This window comes from Eleginops maclovinus, chromosome 16 (assembly GCF_036324505.1).
Source record: "Eleginops maclovinus isolate JMC-PN-2008 ecotype Puerto Natales chromosome 16, JC_Emac_rtc_rv5, whole genome shotgun sequence".
NCBI lineage: Eukaryota > Metazoa > Chordata > Actinopteri > Perciformes > Eleginopidae > Eleginops > Eleginops maclovinus.
Window position 1 is genome coordinate 24,433,938 of NC_086364.1, and position 10,664 is coordinate 24,444,601.

A 10,664-nucleotide genomic window follows, 5' to 3' on the forward strand; every position below is an offset into this window, starting at 1 on the left:
GATAGTGTCTCGTCTCTTGATAGTGTCTCTTCTCTTGATAGTGTCTTGTCTCTTGATAGTGTCTCTTCTCTTGATAGTGTCTCTTCTCTTGATAGTGTCTGTCTCTTGATAGTGTCTCTTCTCTTGATAGTGTCTCTTCTCTTGATAGTGTCTCTTCTCTTGATAGTGTCTCTTCTCTTGATAGTGTCTCTTCTCTTGATAGTGTCTCTTCTCTTGATAGTGTCTTGTCTCTTGATAGTGTCTCTTCTCTTGATAGTGTCTCTTCTCTTGATAGTGTCTTGTCTCTTGATAGTGTCTCTTCTCTTGATAGTGTCTCTTCTCTTGATAGTGTCTCTTCTCTTGATAGTGTCTCTTCTCTTGACCTCGTCTTCACCTGCTGCAGGTCAGTCAGATTATGATCTGATGCATACATCCTTAAGGTTCACAGAGAAGTACTTCAAAACGTAACTTAATATTTGTTGTGTCCTATAGATGGTGAAGTCAGATTGGCTGGCTCTGGGTCCAATCGCTGCTCTGGAAGAGTTGAGATCTACCACAGTGGTACCTGGGGAACAGTGTGTGATGATGGATGGGATCTACAGGATGCTCAGGTCGTGTGCAGCCAGTTGGACTGTGGTTTGGCAGTGAGGGTCCCTCAGGACAGCCCACTATGGTGAGGGGACCGGACCAATCTGGCTGGATGATGTCAGCTGTTCAGGAAGTGAAAGGTCCATCACTGAGTGTACCCATCCAGGATTTGGTACTCATAACTGTGGACACTCTGAGGACGCTGGTGTGGTCTGTTCAGGTGAGAGGATATTTGTAATCCCTCCAATAGTTCCCAAGATAATGTCGAATTCAGAACAGCATTTTATCCAACAAAGTTCTGCTTCAGTTTGGTGTCCAGCATTTGAGACCCCCCTTTTTGCTTTCCTGCATAGCGTCAGTGTTTAATGGAGCTAGTGTATGACTGTGAGAGGAACCAGTGTTGGTTTCAGACCCCATCACATCTGAAAGAGAGAAGGACCAAGGCGTTTACGTCTCTCAAAGTGTGAAAACTCAGAGGTTTGGCTGTGAAACTCTGAGCTTTGAGTTCCCCTTCCTTCAATGTACAGTACCATCACCATATAAGTGTATGTTAGTCAGCAGCAGACCAGACTGCAGCCCCGGCCCCCTGTGGAGTAAAATAACCCTAGAGAGAGGAAGTGGTCGAGACATTTGGACATTAGCAAGAATACAATTCAAAAATGTAACGTTAAAGGAGCCTTGCTTTGACCGGCCTACCTGATTTATTGTATGGAATCGCCCTGATGTTTCTTCAGACTCATTTTACAGCTCTCATGCCAAAGGAATTTAAATCAAGAACAAGTGAAACTGTGATTCCCATCTCATTATCCGGTTCCTCTCTTGTCTTTATAGTCTCTCTTCTCTTGACCTCATCTTTACTCGACGTATCAGTCAATGTTACCGCGTAATCAATGATGTAAGCAATATTTGTTGTGTCCTATAGATGGTCAGATCAGATTGGCTGGCTCTGGGTCCAATCGCTGCTCTGGAAGAGTTGAGATCTACCACAGTGGTACCTGGGGAACAGTGTGTGATGATGGATGGGATCTACAGGATGCTCAGGTCGTGTGCAGCCAGTTGGACTGTGGTTTGGCAGTGAGGGTCCCTCAGACAGCCCACTATGGTGAGGGGACCGGACCAATCTGGCTGGATGATGTCAGCTGTTCAGGAAGTGAAAGGTCCATCACTGAGTGTACCCATCCAGGATTTGGTACTCATGACTGTGGACACTCTGAGGACGCTGGTGTGGTCTGTTCAGGTGAGAAAAGATGTGTTATAATCTTAAAGTCAGCTTCTGTTCAGCTCGCTCCAAAGATCCATGGTGTCAGAACTATTCCTTTTTCTTTGTTACATGGAACAGGAACTTCAAACAGAATATACTTTAGTTTTAGGAATGATGACAGCAAGGTAAGACAATCAGAACAGAACTGTAGTCAGAGCCTGAAGTAAGACTTGGAATGCTCCCTCTGCAGAACAAAAGGAGATTTCTCCATTGGATTTTGGACTTTGCAAAAACTCACAGTTATGATACTTACATGTCTGTTCAGCGGAATGATCTCCACAAACTAACATCACTTTATGATATTTGAATTTAAAGCTAATTCAACGTTCGGCTACCGAGGAACTAGAGCACAGTCACATGACTTCACATCACCATATCTATTTTTGTTAGACACACCAAGAAAGCTTTGGAAAAAAGCCAATGGGCGTATGAAGCCATGGACAAAGATACATTACAATATATATCTTATCGTTGTATCTTTCAGAGAGACTCCCAAAGCCCAGCATCTCCATGTATCCTGCTGCTGAGGTCCCCTGGGGTCAGAGCGTCAGCATCACCTGTTCTGCATCAACTTTACCTCAACAGCTGATTTCTAAGACTTCGTTCATCCTGGAAAAGACTTCCAGTTCCTTCAGAGAGTCCAGAACTCCAGGTAGCAGCTCTGCTTCTTTCAGCCTCCAGGAAGTGAACCTGGACCATGAGGGACCGTACCGGTGTCAGTATCAGATACGAGTCTCAGGACGAGACTTCAGCTCTGCCTTCAGCGACTCCGTCAGACTCTCGGTTGCTGGTAAGCATTAAGTAATGTTCGAGCTTATTTCTACATACAAGAAAACAGCATTTCCGAGCGGTCTGCCCACAGCTGGTGAGAGTTCAGTCTGGCAAAGTGTTTTTTACTATGCGAGGTGAAGGTGATAGAAAGTCAAAGACACTGACGATACGGAGTCTCAGAATGTTTTGGCTAGGATTTGAGGAATCATCTACAGATATGTCTTTAGATCAAGACGTTTATTGCTTACCCTCCGTCCATCTTATCTGGAGTCGGGTCACAGAGGTCGCAGTTCCAGCAAAGGGCACCAAACCTCCCATTCCCTTTCCACACTAACCAGCTCCGACTGAGGTGGCCACGTTTGAGATATACTGCAGCCTTAAACCCCTCCCTAGGGAAGTGGCCAGGTGGCATCCTTACTGCCCGAACCTCCTCAAATGGCTCCTTTGTCCCTCTCATATTTCTGACCTCTCCTTATCCCTAAGGGAGATGCCAGCCACCCTCCAGAGAAAACCTATTTCTGCCGCTTGTATCTAACATCCTGTTTTTTCGGTCATCGCCCGTCCCTCATGACCATAGCTGCGAGCGGGGACGGAGGTGGACAGGTAAACTGAGAGCTTTGATTTGCGGTAAAGCGACTGAAGTACCGCTCCCGCTGCTCTGATTCTCCAGTCCATCTCCCGCTACATCGTACCCCCACTGAGAACCAGACCCGAGATACTTGACCTCCTTCACCTGGGTTGAGGACTCATCCCAAGTGACCGTCCCGTCGGGACGTGATGAAAACAAGTTCAAGTCCCCCCACTGACCCAAAAATAATTTGCAGTGTGGACTGGTTACTGAAGAGCTGCCACTGAAGGCCTACAGAGCTGGAACCAAACCCCAAACTATAAATCCCATTGGGTTTTTTGTGGAGGGAACCATGGAGAATCTTTGCTTTAGGGTCCAACACAGGAATACGCCCTCTTCTTCTTTTTATTACGGGCGTCACAGGTTCAAGTCCCTGAAAGACCAAGTGCTACGAGGTGTCCCTGAGCACGGCACCGCTCCCTACCCTGCTCCCCGGGCGCCGTACATATGGCAGCCCACTGCTGCTAACACTAGAATAGGTCAAAGGCAGAATGTGCATTTCATTAAGGGTTCCTTTTTCTCCTTCTCAGTCCCAAAGCAGAAGCCCAACCTCTCAATGATGTCCTCCAGCGGGGGGGCACTCGGGGGCTCTGATGGCCCTGAGGTCCCCTGGGGTCAGAGCGTCAGCATCACCTGTTCTGCATCAACTTTACCTCAACAGCTGGTTTCTAAGACTTCGTTCATCCTGGAAAAGACTTCCAGTTCCTTCAGAGAGTCCAGAACTCCAGGTAGCAGCTCTGCTTCTTTCAGCCTCCAGGAAGTGAACCTGGACCATGAGGGACCGTACCGGTGTCAGTATCAGATACGAGTCTCAGGACGAGACTTCAGCTCTGCCTTCAGCGACTCCGTCAGACTCTCGGTTGCTGGTAAGAAACTCCGTGTGATATCCATACATCTAGAATGTAACATGATCTGAACCCTGTTCTCTGTGGTGTGGGTACAGCAGCTCAGTGTGGAGGGCCTCTGGGAACCGAGGGGTCACAGGTCTCTGACCAATATCTTATTTTCTGTAAAAATCCAAGATCCAATGGCAAAATCTAATTGGAATTTGGTTGATGGAGTCCTTGATGGTTAAGCTCTGGATCCGCCTACAAAAAGAACTCATCACTGCACAGCGCGATAGTAATCTGTGAGAGCCAGCTATCTGGTTTAGCTAGCTCGTTAGATATTGCTGCTCTCAGGGTCCGCTGTAGAAACACGACATCCCGTCATTTTTTCTTCTTCTTCTTCTTCTTCTTCTTCTTCTTCTTCCTCCTCCTCTTCCCCTCAGTGCCGCTGCAGCAACCCACCCTCTTCCTGGCGTCTCCCAGCGGGGGGTTGTTCTGGAGCCCTGAAGGTGCAGAGCTCACCAGAGGTCACAGCCTCCTCCTCACCTGCTCCATTGCTCCTCAGTACCCTGGAGGTTTCTTCTCCCTCCTCTTCTCCGGGTCCAGCCTCAACGTCAGCAGGCCAGCAGTGAACCGCTCGGCCTCCTTCAGCTTCCCTGCAGTCGGATCTGAGCAGCAGGGGAACTACAGCTGTGTGTACGAGGTCACCCTGTCCTCCAGGACCTTCACCTCCACACAGGAAGCCCCCATCTCTCTCATTGTCATATGTAGGTGCTAAAAGTAAAGGAAGAGGTAGTGCTCAGATACTATACTTAGTTATAACTTATAATATCCCACCAAAGAAAAACGGTATTATAAATAAAAGTCAAGCAAAATTACAACACATATTATTGTTCAGAATATAGATCAGCCCGACACCTCCCTTGTTTCTAATGTTTATTAGAAGCAGCACATAGTTTCGCCTCTAGGCTTGGGCCTCATAACTCCGTACGTCTACAGTACCTCACTAAAGCGAGTACCCCCTCCCCTTTGTGTAGATGTGCTATTATATCTTCTCCTGGGACAACCCTGAAGAGATCCAGTGTAGAGTAGTCAGTGTACAGCTGGGATAACAGGGGACATTTGCTGAGCCCTCAAAATAACTCAACACAGCCATTAATGTCTAACCCGCTGCAACAAAGGTGAGTACACCCTAAGTGAGAATGGCCAAATTGTGCATAATTAGCCATTTCCCCTCCCCGGTGTCATGTGACTCGTTAAGGTCTCAGGTGTGATGGGGAGCAGGTGTGTATCATCAGGTGTTATCGCTCTCACACTCTCTCATACTGGTCACTGGAAGTTCAACATGGCACCTCATGGCAAAGAACTCTCTGAGGATCTGAAAGAAAGAGCTGTTGCTCTACATAAAGACGGCCGAGGCTATAAGAAGAGAGAGCACCCTGAAACTGAGCTGCAGCACGGTGGCCCAGACCACACAGCGGTTTAACAGGACCGGTTCCACTCAGACTAAGGACCTGGATTACTGGAACCACGTCCTGTGGTCTGATGAGACCAAGGTAAACTCATTTGGGTCAGATGGTTTCATGTGTGTGTGGCGGCGACCAGGTGAGGAGTACGAAGACAACTGTGTCTTGCCTACAGTCGAGCATGGTGGTGGGAGTGTCAGGGTTTGGGGCTGATGAGTGCTGCCGGCTGTGGGGAGCTACAGTTCATTGAGGGAACCATGAAGTACTGTGACATACTGAAGCAGAGCATGATCCCCTCCCTTCAGAAACTGGGCCGCAGGGCAGTATTCCAACATGATACCGACCCCAAACACACCTCCAAGAGGACCACTGCCTTGCTAAAGAGACTGAGGGTAAAGGTGATGGACTGGCCAAGCATGTCTCCAGACCTAAAGCCTGTGGAGCATCTGTGGGGCCTCCTCAGACGGAGGGTGGAGGAGCACAAGGTCTCTGACATCCAGCAGCTCCGTGATGTGGTCATGGAGGAGTGGAAGAGGGTTCCAGTGGCAACCTGTGAAGCTCTACTGAACTCTGTGCCCAGGAGAGTTCAGGCAGTTCTGGAAAATAATGGTGGCACAAAATATCGACACTTTGGGCACAATTTGGCCATTCTCACTTAGGGTGTTCTCACTTTTGTTGCAGCGGGTTAGACATTAATGGCTGTGTTGAGTTATTTTGAGGGCTCAGCAAATGTCCCCTGTTATCCCAGCTGTACACTGACTACTCTACACTGGATCAGAGGGTCATCTCTTCAGGGTTGTCCCAGGAGAAGATATAATAACATATACACAAAGGGGAGGGGGTGCTCACTTTAGTGAGGTACTGTACAGAGACCATTGAGTGATGATCAGATAACTACCCCTACTGGTGGATGCTGGGGTGGGGCAGGTGAGTAGCAGCAGCAGCAGCGAGGCAGAGGCAGATCTGACAGCTGATCGCCTGAACTAGCCGGCCTGCTTCGCCCCATTTATTATATCATTGAATTATGATTGGTAATGCATTAGGCATTTTTAAAGGCTCATTATTGAAATTCTGCAGCTAGACTTCCTGTTTCCATAACAGGCCAGCGTCACTCATGAGTTGATTTAGGGTCCACATGTCGTAGCAATGTCATAATTCTAATTAAAGCAAATATGAAAAATGGAAAAATGAAAAATTTGTTCTGGAAAACCGTCTGACACCTCAGGAGGGGGAAGCAGGGTACCATCCAAGCTGTGTACAGTAAGGATGGGGCGCTGTTGACCTCAACTGATAGTGTGTTAGGGCGGTGGAAGGAACACTTTGAGGAACTCCTGAATCCGACAACTCCGCACTCTATGTTAGAGGCGGAGCTGGAGTATGAAGGGGGATCAATTCCAATCTCACGGGGGGAAGTCACTGAGGTAGTTAAATAGCTCCACAGTGGCAAAGCCCCGGGGGTGGATGAGATCCGCCCAGAAATGCTGACGGCTCTGGGTGTTGAGGGACTGTCATGGTTGACACGTCTCATCAACATTGCGTGGAAGTCGGAAACAGTACCGAAGGAGTGGCAGACCGGGGTGGTGGTTCCTCTCTTTAAAAAGGGGGATCAGAGGGTGTGTGCCAATTACAGAGGCATCACATTACTCAGCCTCCCCGGGAAAGTTTACTCTAAGGTGCTGGAAAGGAGGGTCCGGCCGATTGTCGAACCTCAGATTGAAGAGGAACAATGCGGTTTTCGTCCTGGACCTGGAACGACGGACCAGCTTTTCACTCTCGAAGGATCCTGGAGGGGGCCTGGGAGTACGCTCATCCGGTCTACATGTGTTTTGTGGATTTGGAGAAGGCGTATGACCGGGTTCCCAGGGAGATACTGTGGGAGGTGCTGCGGGAGTATGGGGTGAGGGGGTCTTTGCTTAGGGCCATCCAATCTCTGTACTCCCAAAGCGAGAGCTGTGTCCGGGTCCTCGGCAGCACGTCGGACCGTTTTCCGGTGAGGGTTGGCCTCCGCCAGGGCTGCGCTTTGTCACCAATCCTGTTTGTGATATTCATGGACAGGATTTCGAGGCGTAGTCGTGGGGGAGGGGGTTTGCAGTTCGGTGGGCTAAGGATTGCACCACTGCTTTTTGCAGATGATGTGGTCCTAATGGCTTCATCGGTCTGTGACCTTCAGCACTCACTGGATCGGTTCGCGGCCGAGTGTGAAGCGGCTGGGATGAGGATCAGCACCTCCAAATCTGAGGCCATGGTTCTCAGCAGGAAACCGATGGACTGTCCACTCCAGGTAGGGAATGAAGCCTTACCCCAAGTGAAGGAGTTCAAGGATCTCGGGGTCTTGTTCTCGAGTGAGGGAACAATGGAGCGTGAGATGGGCCGGAGAATCGGAGCAGCGGGAGCGGTACTGCAGTCGCTTTACCGCACCGTTGTGACGAAAAGAGAGCTGAGCCAGAAGGCAAAGCTCTCTGTCTACCGGGCCATCTTCGTTCCTACCCTCACCTATGGTCATGAAGGATGGGTCATGACCGAAAGAACGAGATCGCGGATACAAGCGGCCGAAATGGGATTTCTCCGCAGGGTGGCTGGCATCTCCCTTAGGGATAAGGTGAGAAGTTCAGTCATCCGGGAGGGACTCGGAGTAGAACCGCTGCTCCTTCGCGTTGAAAGGAGCCAGTTGAGGTGGTTCGGGCACCTAGTGAGGATGCCACCTGGGCGCCTCCCTAGGGAGGTGTTCCAGGCACGTCCAGCTGGGAAGAGACCGAGGGGTAGACCTAGGACCAGGTGGAGGGATTATATCTCTTCACTGGCCTGGGAGCGCCTTGGAATCCCCCAGTCAGAGCTGGTTGATGTGGCCAGGGAAAGGAAAGTTTGGGGCTCTCTGCTGGAGCTGTTACCTCCGCGACCCTGACGGAAAAGCGGGAGAAGATGGATGGATGGATGGATGGATGAAAAATGGCTTTAACCCTTTCTTGACCAAATACCAGTTTTCAATGACTGTAAGTGTGTTTCTCTGGTAGTTCCTGTGATGGTGCTGGTCTCCTCCGTCTGTGGAGGGGGTCTCCTGCTGGTCCTGCTGGTGCTGGGGGGGGTCTTCTTCTTCCTGGTTCGCAGAAGGGGACCCGGAGATCTCAACCAAACTCAAAGTACGTCTGTTTGATTTAATGGATTGCATTTCCTTCAGGTACAAAGTGCTTTAATTCAAGTGGAACAATAAGCCGTGTTTCTTTGTTTGGATTCATTTGTTTTATTTGAGTTGCACTTTGAACAAAGACCACGCATGGAGAAAATGAGTAAAGTCACTAAACAGTTTCATCCAAAGCGTGTGTGTTAGGGCTGTCAATCAATCAGAAAACACACCCGTAAATCACAGCATTGACTTGCGTTTGGGGGAGGTAAAACAAACAGAGAGGAATCAGACGCTTACCTTATTATAACATGATCTCTGGATTACTGGCAGGAAGTCGGACCGCTCTCTGACCCTTAGCGACCGGCAGAGCGCTGACGTGGACAGCCGTAGTTTGAATGCGAGTAAAGAATTAAACCTGATCTTCATGAAGCATCTCCTGCCTGTGTTTCAGTGTCTGTCAGAGCCATGAACATATACAAAAGGGAGGAAGAGGAGGAAGAGGAGAACATCTATGTGAACTTTGATGGTGGGGACACCGAGAAGAAACAGCAATCAAGACGAGGAGAGGAAGAGGACATCTCCGAGCAGCCGGAGAGCTGCGCAAGCTTCAGAGAGGGAAACGAGGAGGAAGGAGAACCCAGTGACGATGAAGATGACTATGTTAATGCGACCCCCGGTATCGTCAGTGGAGACCATGAGGATGTGTATCAGAACTTCTGAGGAGTCCAGCAGAGTGTCAGGAAACACAGCTTTATGATGGAGTAGATACCAGTGGTTTCCGACTCAGGAGAAGCTGGATCTGATACAGTTGAGAGTCTTGTCTGCTCAATTTGGGAAATGTATCTACTAAAGAATGTATTATTGTTGTTGTTGTTGTTGTTGTTGTTGTTGTTGTTGTTGTTGTTGTTGTTGTTGTTGTAATATCTACTAAAGAGCAGAAACTCTGAAATCAGCGATAGGGTCCTTATGCTACTAAGCTAGGCTAGTTCGCTTTTAGCAAAACTAGTTAATGCGTGTCTTTTTCCTTCAGATTCAGCTGTCGTCTTATTCATGTGGCCATGGAGCATCAAGAGCTTTACACTTAACTGAATGTTAAAGGTCCCCTGTTGAGCACTTCTTAATGTCTTTAATGTCTCCCCTGTGTGTGAACACACTCAGCATTTAAGGCTGTCTCTCTTTCCCTCCTGATCCAAGTATGGGAAAGAGTTAGTTTTCGGGTTCATAGGTTACGTAAAGTTCAACTTTGAAGTGATCAGTGAGTGGAACGCCATTAGCAACATCCAACCACAGTAAACCCCGCCCCACGATAAGCCCCGCCCAATCACAAGCCCCCCCGTGGTAAGCCCCGCCCCACCATAAGCCCTGTCCAATCACAAACCCCGCCCCGTGGTAAGCCCCGCCCGCCCACGACCAGCCCCGCCCCCCCGTAAGCCCTGCCCACCAAGTTCCTAAAATCATGTCACCATTAAAAGCTTTAAAGCTGGATTGTAAAATGTTTCTGTTGACTGTCTCAAATTCTATTTTAGTCAAACACTTTTCTAACTTTGGGGTCCTTGCCTATCTTTGTGCACATGCTCACATTTACAGATCTGCCCTCAGGAGGTCTCAGACTCCAGAAATAAAGAGCTTCTATTTCTGCCTCTGGCATCCCCCGCTTCCCTGACACTCTGCTTTATTTTTGCAGCAGACCCCAAATCACTTAAAGGGACCCTCTTGTGTCAATCTTACGCCACTCAGAATGTGAGTCTCTATCTCTACATGTAAAATAATGCAACTAAATAAAAGCTCAAATCCTAAAAATGGTGTCAGTGAAATAAACCCCTTTAAGTAGAGAAGCCAAGGCCCTTAAAAGGTACCCCTACCCGAGGTAGAACAAAGCGCTTCAGATCCACCATGCAGAGCTGCAGGAACAGACTCACCATGCAGAGCTGCAGGAACAGACTCACCATGCAGAGCTGCAGGAACAGACTCACCATGCAGAGCAGCAGGAACAGACTCACCATGCAGAGCAGCAGGAACAGAT

The 10,664-nt window shown here is 48.9% G+C and overlaps 1 protein-coding gene across 1 annotated transcript; it reads left to right on the forward strand.

The window, feature by feature from the left end:
• The first annotated feature begins 357 nt into the window (after positions 1 to 357).
• Positions 358 to 9,361, forward strand: LOC134878566 (immunoglobulin superfamily member 1-like). The gene is made up of 7 exons (XM_063904671.1): positions 358 to 382; positions 1,490 to 1,804; positions 2,313 to 2,618; positions 3,758 to 4,093; positions 4,498 to 4,821; positions 8,532 to 8,657; positions 9,093 to 9,361. The coding sequence occupies exons 3-7, from the start codon at positions 2,339 to 2,341 to the stop codon at positions 9,359 to 9,361; spliced, it is 1,335 nt and encodes a 444-aa protein (XP_063760741.1). The 5' UTR covers positions 358 to 382; positions 1,490 to 1,804; positions 2,313 to 2,338.
• The last annotated feature ends 1,303 nt before the right edge of the window (positions 9,362 to 10,664 follow it).